The following is a 17,246-nucleotide window of genomic DNA, read 5'->3' on the forward strand; positions in this document are numbered from 1 at the left end:
ATATCAAAGACACAAACCCTGGACAGGACACCAGTCCCTCACAGGACACACACACACATACACACACACACACACACAAACCCTGGACAGGACACCAGTCCATCACAGGACACACACAGACACATACCCTGGACAGGACACCAGTCCATCACAGGACACAGACACACGCACGCACGCACGCACGCACGCACGCACACACACCCTGGACAAGACACCAGTCCATCACAGGACACATATCAAAGACACACACCCTGGACAGGACACCAGTCAATCACAGGACACACACACACTCACACACCCTGGACAGGACACCAGTCCATCACAGGACACACACACACACACACACACACACACACAACAGCGCCCCCTGGGGCTGGCTGTTCGCCTGTGGACCCTGCAGCGCGCTCAATGAGAGCTGCTCCTGTACTCCAGCGGGTGCCGACGGGGCTGTGTGCTCTGTGGGGCTCCCGGTGGGAGAAATGACAGAGGGAGGAAGACCGGATCAGAGAGTCCCTCCCTGCTTCTGCCTCGGATGCCGCTGATGACACAGGAAGTGTGTGGGCAGCCATGTCCGTTTCTCTGCTTGGAACTGCGCCTATTAATATCCTTCCTCTTTGACAGAAGGAGGAAGAGCTGCAGACAGAACACAATGGATCTCCTGCTCCGGGCTTCGTCCCTCATCCCCCTGCTCTCCCTCCTGGCCTGGGCTCTGGGACTGGGGGTGGAAGGTGAGTCTCGGGTTCGAGGGGGCTGGCCCGCAGACTGGGCTCTCTCGGGAACTGGCTGTCCGCGCTGGCCCAGCGATCTGACGGTACAGCTCGAGGCGTGGCCTGCATCTGCTGGAGAGGAGCTGCACCAGCTGGATCTGGAGTAACCTGCAGCTCGGCTCTGCTGCTGCTTCCTGAAGGGGTCCGGACCGGACTGACCCTGTTCAGGGGGGTCCGGTCTGGTAGAGAGCAGAGCCATTAGCACAGCAGGGACCGGACCGGACCGGACCGGACTGACCCTGTTTAGAGGGGTCCGGTCTGGCAGAGAGCAGAGCCATTAGCACAGCAGGGACCGGACCGGACCGGACTGGACTGACCCTGTTTAGAGGGGTCCGGTCTGGTAGAGAGCAGAGCCATTAGCACAGCAGGGACCGGACCGGACTGGACTGACCCTGTTTAGAGGGTCCCGGTCTGGTAGAGCCGGGTGCATCAGGCAAGAACACAACAAGTGTCAATCAGTCGGTGTCGAACTCCCCCCTCCGGGGCTGTCAGTGTCACACCCCCCCTGCGGGGCTGGCTCTGCTCGTCCTGTCAGGGGGTGTGACCAGGGAGCCCTTACAGGGGCTCATCAGCTGGGACTACACAGGCGAGGCCCCGCCCTTCCACCCGGGCCCCGCCTCCACACTGGACACGCCCCCTGCGGTATCCTGTTGCTCTCTGGTTTCCTCATTTGCTAGAAATTTGCCCCAAGAGGATAATTACAATCCAAAGACATCTATCGAAGCGATATATGTGTGAAAGGAGACACATTAAGAGGTGTGGGGTGTTGTGATATCGGGAGTGAGAAGAGACACAGTGGGAAGTGTGGGGTGTCAGCAGTGAAAGGAGACACAGTGGGAGGTGTTGTGGTGTCAGCAGTGAAAGGAGAACAGTGGGAGGTGTTGTGGTATCAGCAGTGAAAGGAGACACAGTGGGAAGTGTGGTGTCAGCAGTGAAAGGAGACACAGTGGGAGGTGCTGTAGTGTCAGGAGTGAAAGGAGACACAGTGGGAGGTGTTGTGGTATCAGGTATGAAAGGAGATACATTGGGAGGTGTGGTGTCAGATGTGAAAGGAGACACAGTGGGAGGTGTTGTGGTGTCAGCAGTGAAAGGAGACACAGTGGGAGGTGTGTGGTGTCAGGAGTGAAAGGAGACACAGTGGGAGGTGTGGTGGTATCAGGTGTTACTCTTGTGTTATTTTCTCTCCTCAGGTGTGACTCTGTACTCCACTGTGGGGGGGTCAGTCAACATGTCCTGTCAGGGGTCCAGAGACCATCAGCAGTACTATTTTGAGTGGCTCTTCTATCACAAATCTGAGAAGTCAGTGAAGATAGTAAACAGAGAACAGCAGATCACAGTCAGAGACCCAGAAAGAGCCCAGAGAATGAGTGTGGGGTCTGACTGGTCTCTACACATCCACAGTCTCAACACTCAGGACACTGGACAGTACCTCTGTGAGCAGTATGTCAATGGAGAATTTTATCTCACTGGACGCACCACTGTTGATCTCTACCTGCTGTCCAGTAAGTCTGAGGACCTGAGGACGTGTCTCTGTGTTTCAGTGAGTCTCCATTAACTGTCCCCTCTGTCTCTCCAGCCCAGTGCTGGTCCTGATGAGTCCAGTCAGGAATCTTCAGGTCTTCTGTCTCTCTGTCTGTCCTTCCTGTGCTCTGATCTGCTGTCTGGACTCATTGATCATGTCAGTGTGTGAAACAGTGTCTGTCCCTGTGCTGAAGACACATGTGATGTCATTCTGCAGTCTCTGCCAGTCCCTCTGGAGGATTGAAGACAGGCACAGTCCTCACTCTCCAGTGTGGTCTGGACTGTGGGGGAGGGTTTCAAAGCTGTTCTTATGTACCTGCTGGAGTCACAGTGACCTGGGAGAGTGACCACATGGACACAGTGGACATCAGCCAGGACAGATATTTCAGCAGCTTGTCAATGAAGCTGCAGAGTTCAGACCACATGAGGACCAGGACATGTGTACTGAGAGACAGAGATGTGTACAGTGTCAAAATTCTCCCCCTGCAGGGCTGGCTCTGCTCTCTAGTTTCATCATTTGCTAGAAATTTGTCCTGAGAGGATAATAAAAATCCAAAGACATCTATCGAAGCGATATATGTGCTTATATGCAGTGTGAAAGAGAGGGGAAGAACAGGTGAGAAAGGGGACACATTAAGAGGTGTGGAGTGTTGTGGTGTCAGGAGTGAAAGGAGACACAGTGGGAGGTGCTGTGGTATCGGATGTGAAAGGAGACACAGTGGCAGGTGTGGTGGTGTCAGCAGTGAAAGGAGACAGTGGAAGGTGTGTGGTGTCAGATGTGAAAGGAGACACAGTGGGAGGTGTTGTGGTGTCAGCAGTGAAAGGAGACACAGTGGGAGGTGCTGTAGTGTCAGGAGTGAAAGGACACACAGTGGGAGGTGTGGTGGTGTCAGCAGTGAAAGGAGACACAGTGGGAGGTGTGTGGTGTCAGATGTGAAACGAGACACAGTGGGAGGTGTGGTGGTGTCAGCAGTGAAAGGAGACACAGTGGGAGGTGTGTGGTGTCAGATGTGAAAGGAGACACAGTGGGAGGTGTTGTGGTGTCAGCAGTGAAAGGAGACACAGTGGGAGGTGTGGTGGTGTCAGCAGTGAAAGGTGTGACAGTGGGAGGTGTGGTGGTATCAGGTGTTACTGTTGTGTTATTTTCTCTCCTCAGGAGTGACTCTGTACTCCACTGTGGGGGGGTCAGTCAACATGTCCTGTGAGGAGTCCAGAGACCATCAGGAGTATTACTTTGAGTGGCTCTTTCATCACAGACCTGAGGCGCCAGTGAGGATAGTAAACAGTGAACAGCAGATCACAGTCAGAGACCCAGAAAGAGCCCAGAGAATGAGTGTGGGGTCTGACTGGTCTCTACACATCCACAATCTCCACACTCAGGACACTGGACTGTACCACTGTGAGCAGTATGTCAATGGACAGTATTTTCCCCTTGGACGCACTACTGTTGATCTCTACCTGCTGTCCAGTAAGTCTGAGGACCTGAGGACGTCTCTCTGTGTTTCAGTGAGTCTCCATTAACTGTCCCCTCTGTCTCTCCAGCCAAGTGCTGGTCCTGATGAGTCCAGTCAGGAATCTGCAGGTCCTCTGTCTCTCTATCTGTCCTTCCTGTGCTCTGATCTGCTTTCTGGACTCATTGATCATGTCAGTGTGTGAAACAGTGTCTGTCCCTGTGCTGAAGACACATGTGATGTCATTCTGCAGTCTCTGCCAGTCCCTCTGGAGGATTGAAGACAGACACAGTCCTCACTCTCCAGTGTGGTCTGGACTGTGGGGGAGGGTTTCAAAGCTGTGCTGGGGAACCTGCTGATGTCCAAGTGACCTGGGAGAGTGACCACATGGACACAGTGGACATCAGCCAGGAAAGATATTTCAGCAACTTGTCAATGAAGCTGCAGAGTTCAGACCACATGAGGAACTGGACATGTGTGCTGAGAGACAGAGGAGTGATGAAGACCTCTGATACCTACACCATTCACCTCACAGGTAGAGTATTATTGTGAGAGTGAGACAGACCTGATACCTACACCAGTCTCCTCACAGGTAGGGTATTATTGTGAGAGTGAGACAGACCTGATACCAACAACAGTCTCCTCACAGGTAGGGCATTATTGTGAGAGTGAGACAGACCTGATACCTACACCAGTCTCCTCACAGGCAGGGTATTATTGTGAGAGTGAGACAGACCTGATACCTACACCAGTCTCCTCACAGGTAGGGTATTATTGTGAGAGTGAGACAGACCTGATACCTACACCAGTCTCCTCACAGGTAGGGTATTATTGTGAGAGTGAGACAGACCTGATACCAACACCAGTCTCCTCACAGGTAGGGCATTATTGTGAGAGTGAGACAGACCTGATACCTACACCAGTCTCCTCACAGGTAGGGTATTATAGTGAGAGTGAGACAGACCTGGTACCTACACCAGTCTCCTCACAGGTAGGGTATTATTGTGAGAGTGAGACAGACCTGATACCTACACCATTCACCTCACAGGTAGGGTATTATTGTGAGAGTGAGACAGGCCTGATACCTACACCATTCACCTCACAGGTAGGGTATTATTGTGAGAGTGAGACACCTCTCTTCCTTTGTTCCAGGTGTTCATACTGGAGACACAAAAGTGAGCCCGGATTCAGGTGAGCAGCTTCTGCTCATTAGCACACAGTCCTGACTGGAGGAGCTCACCCAGCTGTGTCTGGAGAGAAGCCAGGGTATCGGCTTCAACCGCAGGGCTGGGCAGCTTGTTCCCCACCCCCACCCCCCTCTGTGAACAGTAGAGCCTCCTGTCCTGACTGGAGAAGCTCACCCAGCACACCCACAGGTCTGGGCAGCTTGTTCCACAATCTCAACACCCTCTTACTTATTTCTGAAGATGATTTCAGAGCTTATTCACTGGATGTTGGTACTTGTTGCCAGTCCTTCTGCAGTCTTTCCACAGCTCTTTAAATCTGCAACACCTTCAGAGCTGGGAGAAGCTGACTGGACAGTGTAACACAGCTGGCTCATAACTGACTTGACATGATAATCAACAAGACTTGTTTCAAAAGCTCTTTCTCAAGATGATCTAACTCTTCCTCAGATCAATCATCAGGACTGGAGATGACAGTGAGGCTGACTATTTTCTTCATCGTGCTGCTGGTCCCGGTGCTTCTTGGGATATTAATTTTCACCAAGAGGAGGAACAGCAAAGTCACAGGCAAGTAACAGAGCAGTGGAGTCAGTCTAGAGCAGGTCTGTTCACAGGCTGTAAACTCCAGTAACAGAGCAGTGGAGTCAGTCTAGAGCAGGTCTGTTCACAGGCTGTAAACTCCAGTAACAGAGCAGTGGAGTCAGTCTAGAGCAGGTCTGTCCACAGGCTGTAAACTCCAGTAACGGAGCAGTGGAGTCAGTCTAGAGCAGGTCTGTCCACAGGCTGTAAACTCCAGTAACAGAACAGTGGAGTCAGTCTAGAGCAGGTCTGTCCACAGGCTGTAAACTCCAGTAACAGAGCAGTGGAGTCAGTCTAGAGCAGGTCATTCCACAGGCTGTAAACTCCAGTAACAGAGCAGTGGAGTCAGTCTAGAGCAGGTCTGTCCACAGGCTGTAAACTCCAGTAACAGAGCAGTGGAGTCAGTCTAGAGCAGGTCTGTTCACAGGCTGTAAACTCCAGTAACAGAGCAGTGGAGTCAGTCTAGAGCAGGTCTGTCCACAGGCTGTAAACTCCAGTAACGGAGCAGTGGAGTCAGTCTAGAGCAGGTCTGTCCACAGGCTGTAAACTCCAGTAACAGAGCAGTGGAGTCAGTCTAGAGCAGGTCCATCCACAGGCTGTAAACTCCAGTAACAGAGCAGTGGAGTCAGTCTAGAGCAGGTCCATCCACAGGCTGTAAACTCCAGTAACAGAGCAGTGGAGTCAGTCTAGAGCAGGTCTGTCCACAGGCTGTAAACTCCAGTAACAGAGCAGTGGAGTCAGTCTGGAGCAGGTCTGTCCACAGGCTGCAAACTCCAGTAACAGAGCAGTGGAGTCAGTCTAGACCAGGTCTGTCCACAGGCTGTAAACTCCAGTAACAGAGCAGTGGTCTATCGGTGCAGAATGGCCGCTGTCTTTCTGTTTTAATAGAAATACTCACTTGATTTTTCAGACCCCTTTTTTTTTAACACAACACTCATTTGTCTCTTTATCCTTCATACTGAACCATTAGTTTATAAACCATGACTGTGACCAGCTTCGATGTCTGCATCTGTGCTGCAGAGTTTGTAGAAATATTTGTCAAACATGACTGTTTTCGTCAATATCCATCCTCCTCCTCCTGAATGAAGCCTCATCTTATTCTCCCTGCAGAGGAAGTGTCACCGGGGATTGAGCTCCAGCCGCAGCGCTGACTTCCTGTCCGTCCTTCTAACCATTCCCTCCTCCCCCTAGTGCCGAGAGAGAATAGTTCCTGTGTGTCTGCTTGAAGCTCTTCATAAATTCCCCACGGTCATTCCCTGCTTTTGAGGAATTAAAGGAATATTGTCTGAAAAACCAACAGCTGGGAAAAGTGCTGAATCAAACCAGTGACTGGATATCCACTGGACTGACTATACCACAGACTGGGATCCCACTGGACTGGACTGGATATCCACTGGACTGACTATCCCACAGACTGGGATCCCACTGGACTGGACTGGATATCCACTGGACTGACTATCCCACAGACTGCAATCCCACTGGACTGGACTGGATATCCACTGGACTGACGATCCCACAGACTGGGATTTCAGTGCACTGGATTAGCACTGGACTGGATATCCACTGGACTGGCTATCCCACAGACTGCAATCCCACTGGACTGGATATCCTCTGGACTGGCTATTACAGGTCATATCGCCCTCAGGTAACAGATTGGACAGCTTGCTCTCTGAACTGCTCTTCCCTGAAGTGACTATCCTCCCAGCTGGATCAGTGGAGTGACCACTGGATCACAGGAATGATCACTGGACTGCAAAGTCACTGGACAGACTGTTGAACTGGATATTAATGTTGATGCATATTCACTGGACTGGACATTCACTGCACTGTATTATCACTGGACTGACTGTCTCTTGGACTGGATATTCACTGGACTGGACATTCACTGCACTGTATTATCACTGGACTGACGGTCTCTTGGACTGGATATTCACTGGACTGAGTGTTCGCAGGTCACATGACCCTACAGTAATCCACTGAACTGAGATGTGATGTTCTGTTATTACAGTAATGTATTATAATCAATGATGCCATTACTAAACATTGATCTGCTGTGTTCAATGGATTCACCTGCTGTGATTGGTGTCATGAGAACGTGAGCCCCAGACCTGACCCCAGCCCAGCTCCAGAGACAGTCCTGTGCCCCCCCCCCACCCCTGATTCCTCCCCTGACTCCGATCGTGTGCTCAGTCGCAGCACAGCCTGACCCTCCCCACGATCCCCCCCCGCCCCGATTCCAGCCCCAACCCCAGCGTGGACCCAGCTCGGGGCCTCGTCCCCCCCCCGCCCGGCTCTGGGTCTCTCCGGCCCAGCGAGACTCGCGAGCGATGTGGTCGGCCCCCGTGCGGCCCCCCTCTCGCTGCAGGAAGTCGCTCTCACACGAGCGGCGGCTGTGGGGGGGCCCAGAGTCTGAGTGTGGGGGGCCAGTGGACTGGGCTGTTCCTCAGGCGGCAGGACAGACCCCAGATGTGGCCAGTGTCTTGGCCGGTCTCCTGCCGGCCTGCCTGTCAGTGAGAGTCAGGGGCTGCGGCTGCTCCTGTGGCAACACAGGAAGTGCTGCTTTCCACTTCCTGTCCCGGAGTTGGTCAATCTGGGCGTCCGTCTCCTCCTCCTGTCTTCTGCTCCGGCGCTCGGAGGAGACGTGTCAGTGAGGAAATGGGGCTCCCCGTCTTCTGTCTGCTGGTCTCTCTCTCTTTCTGGGGTCACACAGTGGGACAGAAGGGTGTGGGTAAGTCACACAGGTGTGAGTGTGTGTGTGTCAGTCTCAGTGTGAGTGTGTGAGTGTGTGAGTGTGTGTCTGGGTCAGTCTCAGTGTGAGTCTGTGATTGTGTGTGTGTGTGTTGGGAGTACACACTGAAGGGAGTGCGTCTCTCTGTGTGTACAAGTGTGTTCAGCTGTGTGTTTGTTTGCGTGTTTAATGTGATACAGAGCTGTGCAGTAATGGCTTCTCCGCTGTGCAACAGTGTGTGTGAGTGAGTGACAACAGCAGTGGAGTATTCAGAAAGGAAAGACTGTGTCATCTGTTACATTGTGCAACACTGTGTGTGTGTACTTCTTAAAGACAGCAGTTCAGTAATGGAGACACAACAGTGTGTGTGTACTTCTTAAAGACAGCAGTTCAGTAATGGAGACACAACAGTGTGTGTGTCCTTCTTAAAGACAGCAGTTTAGTAATGGAGACACAACAGTGTGTGTCCTTCTTAAAGACAGCAGTTCAGGTATGGAGACACAACAGTGTGTGTCCTTCTTAAAGACAACAGTTCAGTAATGGAGACAGTTTTTGTTAACTTCCTTAAATGTATCTAATAATACATTAAATCTTATTAATCGCTTACATTTCAGGCTTCTAACATCTTTTATTCTGATTAGACTGCAGTTGTTTTTAAATAACAGCAAGAACAGATCTGATAACATTTGCGTTAATATTGTACTTAGTACATAGAGAGGAGTAAATGTGTGAAAGGAGACACAATGAGTGGTGTTGTGATATCAGGAGTGAGAGGAGACACAGTGGGAGGTGTGTGGTTTCAGGAGTGAAAGGAGACACAGTGGGAGGTGTGGTGGTGTCAGCGGTGAGAGGAGACACAGTGGGAGGTGTTGTGGTGTCAGGTGTTGTGTTATTTCTCTCCTCAGGTGTGACTCTGTACTCCACTGTGGGGGGCTCAGTCATCATGTCCTGTCAGGGGTCCAGAGACCATCAGGAGTATTACTTTGAGTGGTTCTTTCATCACAAATCTGAGAAGTCAGTGAAGATAGTAAACAGTGAACAGAAGATCACAGTCAGAGACCCAGAAAGAGCCCAGAGAATGAGTGTGGGGTCTGACTGGTCTCTACACATCCACAGTGTCAACACTCAGGACACTGGACAGTACCTCTGTGAGCAGTATGTCAATGGAATACATTATGATGATGGACGCACCACTGTTGATCTCTACCTGCTGTCCAGTAAGTCTGAGGACCTGAGGACGTGTCTCTGTGTTTCAGTGAGTCTCCATTAACTGTCCCCTCTGTCTCTCCAGCCCAGTGCTGGTCCTGATGAGTCCAGTCAGAAATCTTCAGGTCTTCTGTCTCTCTGTCTGTCCTTCCTGTGCTCTGATCTGCTGTCTGGACTCATTGATCATGTCAGTGTGTGAAACAGTGTCTGTCCCTGTGCTGAAGACACATGTGATGTCATTCTGCAGTCTCTGCCAGTCCCTCTGGAGGACTGAAGACAGACATAGTCCTCACTCTCCAGTGTGGTCTGGACTGTGGGGGAGGATTCAAAAGCTGTTCTTATGTACCTGCTGGAGTCACAGTGACCTGGGAGAGTGACCACATGGACACAGTGGACATCAGCCAGGACAGATATTTCAGCAGCTTGTCAATGAAGCTGCAGAGTTCAGACCACATGAGGACCAGGACATGTGTACTGAGAGAGAAAGGAGTGATGAAGACCTCTGATACCTACACCATTCACCTCACAGGTAGGGTATTATTGTGAGAGTGAGACAGACCTGATACCTACACCAGTCTCCTCACAGGTAGGGTATTATTGTGAGAGTGAGACAGGCCTGATACCTACACCAGTCTCCTCACAGGTAGGGTATTATTGTGAGAGTGAGACAGACCTGATACCTACACCAGTCTCCTCACAGGTAGGGTATTATTGTGAGAGTGAGACAGACCTGATACCTACACCAGTCTCCTCACAGGTAGGGTATTATTGTGAGAGTGAGACAGGCCTGATACCAACACCAGTCTCCTCACAGGTAGGGTATTATTGTGAGAGTGAGACAGACCTGATACCTACACCAGTCTCCTCACAGGTAGGGTATTATTGTGAGAGTGAGACAGACCTGATATTTACACCCGTCTCCTCACAGGTAGGGTATTATTGTGAGAGTGAGACAGACCTGATACCTACACCAGTCTCCTCACAGGTAGGGTATTATTGTGAGAGTGAGACAGACCTGATACCTACACCAGTCTCCTCACAGGTAGGGTATTATTGTGAGAGTGAGACAGACCTGATACCTACACCAGTCTCCTCACAGGTAGAGTATTATTGTGAGAGTGAGACAGACCTGATACCTACACCAGTCTCCTCACAGGTAGGGTATTATTGTGAGAGTGAGACAGACCTGATATTTACACCCGTCTCCTCACAGGTAGGGTATTATTGTGAGAGTGAGACAGACCTGATACCTACACCAGTCTCCTCACAGGTAGGGTATTATTGTGAGAGTGAGACAGGCCTGATACCTACACCAGTCTCCTCACAGGTAGGGTATTATTGTGAGAGTGAGACAGGCCTGATACCTACACCAGTCTCCTCACAGGTAGGGTATTATTGTGAGAGTGAGACAGACCTGATACCTACACCAGTCTCCTCACAGGTAGGGTATTATTGTGAGAGTGAGACAGACCTGATACCTACACCAGTCTCCTCACAGGTAGGGTATTATTGTGAGAGTGAGACAGGCCTGATACCTACACCAGTCTCCTCACAGGTAGGGTATTATTGTGAGAGTGAGACAGGCCTGATACCTACACCAGTCTCCTCACAGGTAGGGTATTATTGTGAGAGTGAGACAGGCCTGATACCTACACCAGTCTCCTCACAGGTAGGGTATTATTGTGAGAGTGAGACAGACCTGATACCTACACCAGTCTCCTCACAGGTAGGGTATTATTGTGAGAGTGAGACAGGCCTGATACCTACACCAGTCTCCTCACAGGTAGGGTATTATTGTGAGAGTGAGACAGACCTGATACCAACACCAGTCTCCTCACAGGTAGGGTATTATTGTGAGAGTGAGACAGACCTGATACCTACACCAGTCTCCTCACAGGTAGGGTATTATTGTGAGAGTGAGACAGACCTGATACCTACACCAGTCTCCTCACAGGTAGAGTATTATTGTGAGAGTGAGACAGACCTGATACCTACACCAGTCTCCTCACAGGTAGGGTATTATTGTGAGAGTGAGACAGACCTGATACCTACACCAGTCTCCTCACAGGTAGGGTATTATTGTGAGAGTGAGACAGGCCTGATACCTATACCAGTCTCCTCACAGGTAGAGTATTATTGTGAGAGTGAGACAGACCTGATACCTACACCAGTCTCCTCACAGGTAGGGTATTATTGTGAGAGTGAGACAGGCCTGATACCTACACCAGTCTCCTCACAGGTAGGGTATTATTGTGAGAGTGAGACACCTCTCTTTCTTTGTTCCAGGTGTTCATACTGGAGACACAAAACTGAGCCCGGATTCAGGTGAGCAGCTTCTGACACAGTCCTCTGTCTCAGATTGTCTTTTTTGAGCATCTCTTGATGCCGAGAGGAATCTCACAGGGATGGGCAAATCTCTTATCTCCTCCTTCTTTTTCAGGCGATGTCGGATCTAAAGGATTTACAACAGCCCCACCTAGAGAAGGTTAGAGAGACTCAGTTTCCTTTCATATGACTCAGTTTCGACCAAGGAATGACTGAATAAATGAGCACTTAGAGAGGGAGAGGGAGGCAACAGTGTGTGTGAGTGAGTGACGACAGCAGTGGAGTATTCAGAAAGGAAAGACTGTGTCATCTGTTACATTGTGCAACACTGTGTGTGTGTACTTCTTAAAGACAGCAGTTCAGTAATGGAGACACAACAGTGTGTGTGTACTTCTTAAAGACAGCAGTTCAGTAATGGAGACACAACAGTGTGTGTACTTCTTAAAGACAGCAGTTCAGTAATGGAGACACAACAGTGTGTGTACTTCTTAAAGACAGCAGTTCAGTAATGGAAACACAACAGTGTGTGTACTTCTTAAAGACAGCAGTTCAGTAATGGAAACACAACAGTGTGTGTGTACTTCTTAAAGACAGCAGTTCAGTAATGGAAACACAACAGTGTGTGTACTTCTTAAAGACAGCAGTTCAGTAATGGAGACAGTTTTTGTTAACTTCCTTAAATGTATCTAATAATACATTAAATCTTATTAATTGCTGACATTTCAGGCTTCTAACCTCTTTGATTCTGATAAAACTGCAGTTGTTTTATAAATAACAGCAAGAACAGATCTGATAAAAGTTGTGTTAATATTGTACTTAGTACATAGAGAGGAGTAAATGTGTGAAAGGAGACACAGTGGGTGGTGTTCTGTTATCAGGAGTGAGAGGAGACACAGTGGGGGGTTTGTGGTTTCAGGAGTGAAAGGAGTCACAGTGGGAAGTGTGTGGTGGTGTCAGCAGTGAAAGGAGACACAGTGGGAGGTGTGTGGTGTCAGGAGTGAAAGGAGACAGTGGGAGGTGCGGTGGTGTCAGGAGTGAAAGGAGACACAGTGGGAGGTGTGTGCTATCAGGAGTGAAAGGAGACACAGTGGGGGGCGTGGTGGTGTCAGGAGTGAAAGGAGACACAGTGGGAGGTGTGGTGGTGTCAGCAGTGAAAGGCGACACAGTGGGAAGTGTGGTGGTGTCAGGAGTGAAAGGAGACACAGTGGGAGGTGTGGTGGTATCAGGTGTTACTGTTGTGTTATTTTCTCTCCTCAGGAGTGACTCTGTACTCCACTGTGGGGGGGTCAGTCAACATGTCCTGTGAGGGGCCGAGAGACTATCAGTACTACTTTGAGTGGCTCTTTCATCACAGACCTGAGGCGCCAGTGAGGATAGTAAACAGTGAACAGCAGATCACAGTCAGAGACCCAGAAAGAGCCCAGAGAATGAGTGTGGGGTCTGACTGGTCTCTACACATCCACAGTGTCAACACTCAGGACACTGGACAGTACCTCTGTGAGCAGTATGTCAATGGAATACATTATGATGATGGACGCACCACTGTTGATCTCTACCTGCTGTCCAGTAAGTCTGAGGACCTGAGGACGTGTCTCTGTGTTTCAGTGAGTCTCCATTAACTGTCCCCTCTGTCTCTCCAGCCCAGTGCTGGTCCTGATGAGTCCAGTCAGAAATCTGCAGGTCTTCTGTCTCTCTGTCTGTCCTTCCTGTGCTCTGATCTGCTGTCTGGACTCATTGATCATGTCAGTGTGTGAAACAGTGTCTGTCCCTGTGCTGAAGACACATGTGATGTCATTCTGCAGTCTCTGCCAGTCCCTCTGGAGGACTGAAGACAGACATAGTCCTCACTCTCCAGTGTGGTCTGGACTGTGGGGGAGGATTCAAAAGCTGTTCTTATGTACCTGCTGGAGTCACAGTGACCTGGGAGAGTGACCACATGGACACAGTGGACATCAGCCAGGACAGATATTTCAGCAGCTTGTCAATGAAGCTGCAGAGTTCAGACCACATGAGGACCAGGACATGTGTACTGAGAGAGAAAGGAGTGATGAAGACCTCTGATACCTACACCATTCACCTCACAGGTAGGGTATTATTGTGAGAGTGAGACAGGCCTGATACCTACACCAGTCTCCTCACAGGTAGGGTATTATTGTGAGAGTGAGACAGGCCTGATACCTACACCAGTCTCCTCACAGGTAGGGTATTATTGTGAGAGTGAGACAGGCCTGATACCTACACCATTCACCTCACAGGTAGGGTATTATTGTGAGAGTGAGACAGACCTGATACCTACACCAGTCACCTCACAGGTAGGGTATTATTGTGAGAGTGAGACAGGCCTGATACCTACACCAGTCTCCTCACAGGTAGGGTATTATTGTGAGAGTGAGACAGACCTGATACCTACACCAGTCTCCTCACAGGTAGGGTATTATTGTGAGAGTGAGACAGACCTGATACATACACCAGTCTCCTCACAGGTAGGGCATTATTGTGAGAGTGAGACAGACCTGATACCTACACCAGTCTCCTCATAGGTAGGGTATTATTGTGAGAGTGAGACAGACCTGATACCTACACCAGTCTCCTCACAGGTAGGGTATTATTGTGAGAGTGAGACAGGCCTGATACCTACAGCAGTCTCCTCACAGGTAGGCTATTATTGTGAGAGTGAGACAGGCCTGATACCTACACCAGTCTCCTCGCAGGTAGGGTATTATTGTGAGAGTGAGACAGGCCTGACACCTACACCAGTCTCCTCACAGGTAGGGTATTATTGTGAGAGCTTCAACCACAGGGCTGGGCAGCTTGTTCCCCACCCCCACCCCCCTCTGTGTACAGAAGAGCTTCCTGTCCTGACTGGAGGAGCTCACCCAGCTGTGTCTGGAGAGAAGCCAGGGTATCGGCTTCAACAGCAGGGCTGGGCAGCTTGTTCCCCACCCCCACCCCCCTCTGTGAACAGTAGAGCCTCCTGTCCTGACTGGAGAAGCTCACCCAGCACACCCACAGGTCTGGGCAGCTTGTTCCACAATCTCAACACCCTCTTACTTATTTCTGAAGATGATTTCAGAGCTTATTCACTGGATGTTGGTACTTGTTGCCAGTCCTTCTGCAGTCTTTCAACAGCTCTTTAAATTTGCAACACCTTCAGAGCTGGGAGAACCTGATTGGACAGTGTAACACAGCTGGCTCATAACTGACTTGACATGATAATCAACAAGACTTGTTTAAAAAGCTCTTTCTCAAGATGATCTAACTCTTCCTCAGATCAATCATCAGGACTGGAGATGACAGTGAGGCTGACTATTTTCTTCATCGTGCTGCTGGTCCCGGTGCTTCTTGGGATATTAATTTTCACCAAGAGGAGGAAAAGCAAAGTCACAGGCAAGTAACAGAGCAGTGGAGTCAGTCTAGAGCAGGTCTGTCCACAGGCTGTAAACTCCAGTAACAGAGCAGTGGAGTCAGTCTAGAGCAGGTCTGTCCACAGGCTGTAAACTCCAGTAACGGAGCAGTGGAGTCAGTCTAGAGCAGGTCTGTCAACAGGCTGTAAACTCCAGTAACAGAGCAGTGGAGTCGGTCTAGAGCAGGTCTGTCCACAGGCTGTAAACTCCAGTAACAGAGCAGTGGAGTCAGTCTAGAGCAGGTCCGTCCACAGGCTGTAAACTCCAGTAACGGAGAAGTGGAGTCAGTCTAGAGCAGGTCCGTCCACAGGCTGAAAACTCCAGTAACGGAGCAGTGGAGTCAGTCTAGAGCAGGTCTGTCCACAGGCTGTAAACTCCAGTAACAGAGCAGTGGAGTCAGTCTAGAGCAGGTCCATCCACAGGCTGAAAACTCCAGTAACGGAGAAGTGGAGTCAGTCTGGAGCAGGTCTGTCCACAGGCTGCAAACTCCAGTAACAGAGCAGTGGAGTCAGTCTAGACCAGGTCTGTCCACAGGCTGTAAACTCCAGTAACAGAGCGGTGGTCTATCGGTGCAGAATGGCCGCTGTCTTTCTGTTTTAATAGAAATACTCACTTGATTTTTCAGACCCCTTTTTTTTGACACGGCACTGATTTGTCTCTTTATCCTTCGTACTGAACCATTAGTTTATAAACCATGACTGTGACCAGCTTCGATGTCTGCATCTGTGCTGCAAAGTTTGTAGAAATATTTGTAAAACATGACTGTTTTCGTCAATATCCATCCTCTTCCTCCTGAACGAAGCCTCATCTTATTCTCCCTGCAGAGGAAGTGTCACCGGGGATTGAGCTCCAGCCGCAGCGCTGACTTCCTGTCCGTCCTTCTAACCATTCCCTCCTCCCCCTAGTGCCGAGAGAGAATAGTTCCTGTGTGTCTGCTTGAAGCTCTTCATAAATTCCCCTCGGTCATTCCTTGCTTTTGAGGAATTAAAGGAATATTGTCTGAAAGACCAACAGCTGGGAAAAGTGCTGAATCAAACCAGTGACTGGATATCCACTGGACTGACTATCCTACAGACTGGGATCCCACTGGACTGGACTGGATATCCACTGGACTGACTATCCCACAGACTGGGATCCCACTGGACTGGCTATTACAAGTCATATCGCACTCAGGTAACAGATTGGACAGCTTGCTCTCTGAACTGGTCTTCCCTAAAATGACTATCCTCCCAGCTGGATCAGTGGAGTGACCACTGGATCACTGGAATGATCACTGGACTGCAAAGTCACGGGACAGACTGTTGAACTGGATATTAATGTTGATGCATATTCACTGGACTGGACATTCACTGCACTGTATTGTCACTGGACTGACTGTCTCTTGGACTGGATATTCACTGGACTGAGTGTTCGCAGGTCAGATGACCCTACAGTAATCCACTGAACTGCTTTTTCTTTGAGTCAACAGCTGACAGAACTGACTATCCACTGGACTGCCTGTTCGCTCTGCTGACTAGGAACTGAAGGGGATATCCGTGTCACTGGTGAATCACTGGACTGGATATTCACAGGACAGACTACTGGACCGGATGTTAATGTTGCTGGGTGCTAACTGGAGGTCTTGTTGAACAAACTGGTCTCTGGCAGTGACGATTACCGTGTGAACTGGTTGTCTCCTCAGTGGTCGCTCGATACAGCTCGTCTGATTCTCACCCCGACAGCTCCAGGGGCGCTGTACAGTAGCTGACCCTGCGCTCTGACCCCCAGCTTCTCTCCCTGTCTGTGTGTCTCATGGGGAGCAGGCTGGGGTCACATTCCTCATGCAAGACATTGTACAGGGCCACCAAAGAGATGTGATGTTCTGTTATTACAGTAATGTATTATAATCAAGGATGCCATTATTAAATATTGATCTGTTGTGTTCAATGGATTCACCTGCTGTGATTGGTGTCATCGGAACGTGCGCCCCAGACCTGACCCCAGCCCAGCTCCAGAGACAGTCCTGTGCCCCCCCCACCCCTGATTCCTCCCCTGACTCCGATCGTGTGCTCAGTCGCAGCACAGCCCGACCCTCCCCACGA

General features: G+C 50.2%; 2 protein-coding genes across 2 annotated transcripts; both read left to right on the forward strand.

Annotated features, from left to right (window-relative positions):
- Positions 1-635: 635 nt before the first annotated feature.
- On the forward strand, positions 636-6,741 carry LOC148813605 (immunoglobulin superfamily member 3-like). Its single transcript, XM_088908382.1, has 7 exons — positions 636-728; positions 1,958-2,269; positions 3,445-3,756; positions 3,993-4,274; positions 4,892-4,930; positions 5,374-5,490; positions 6,613-6,741. Exons 1-7 carry the CDS (start codon positions 650-652, stop codon positions 6,651-6,653), a joined length of 1,182 nt encoding a protein of 393 aa, XP_088764508.1. The 5' UTR covers positions 636-649; the 3' UTR covers positions 6,654-6,741.
- Positions 6,742-8,157: 1,416 nt separating this feature from the next.
- On the forward strand, positions 8,158-16,030 carry LOC148813606 (uncharacterized). Its single transcript, XM_088908064.1, has 9 exons — positions 8,158-8,230; positions 9,136-9,447; positions 9,684-9,965; positions 11,723-11,761; positions 11,877-11,921; positions 13,019-13,327; positions 13,564-13,845; positions 15,032-15,148; positions 15,990-16,030. The coding sequence occupies exons 1-9, from the start codon at positions 8,158-8,160 to the stop codon at positions 16,028-16,030; spliced, it is 1,500 nt and encodes a 499-aa protein (XP_088764190.1).
- The last annotated feature ends 1,216 nt before the right edge of the window (positions 16,031-17,246 follow it).

This window comes from Atractosteus spatula (genome assembly GCF_055471065.1).
Source record: "Atractosteus spatula isolate fAtrSpa1 chromosome 10 unlocalized genomic scaffold, fAtrSpa1.hap1 SUPER_10_unloc_1, whole genome shotgun sequence".
NCBI classification, from domain to species: Eukaryota; Metazoa; Chordata; class Actinopteri; order Semionotiformes; family Lepisosteidae; genus Atractosteus; species Atractosteus spatula.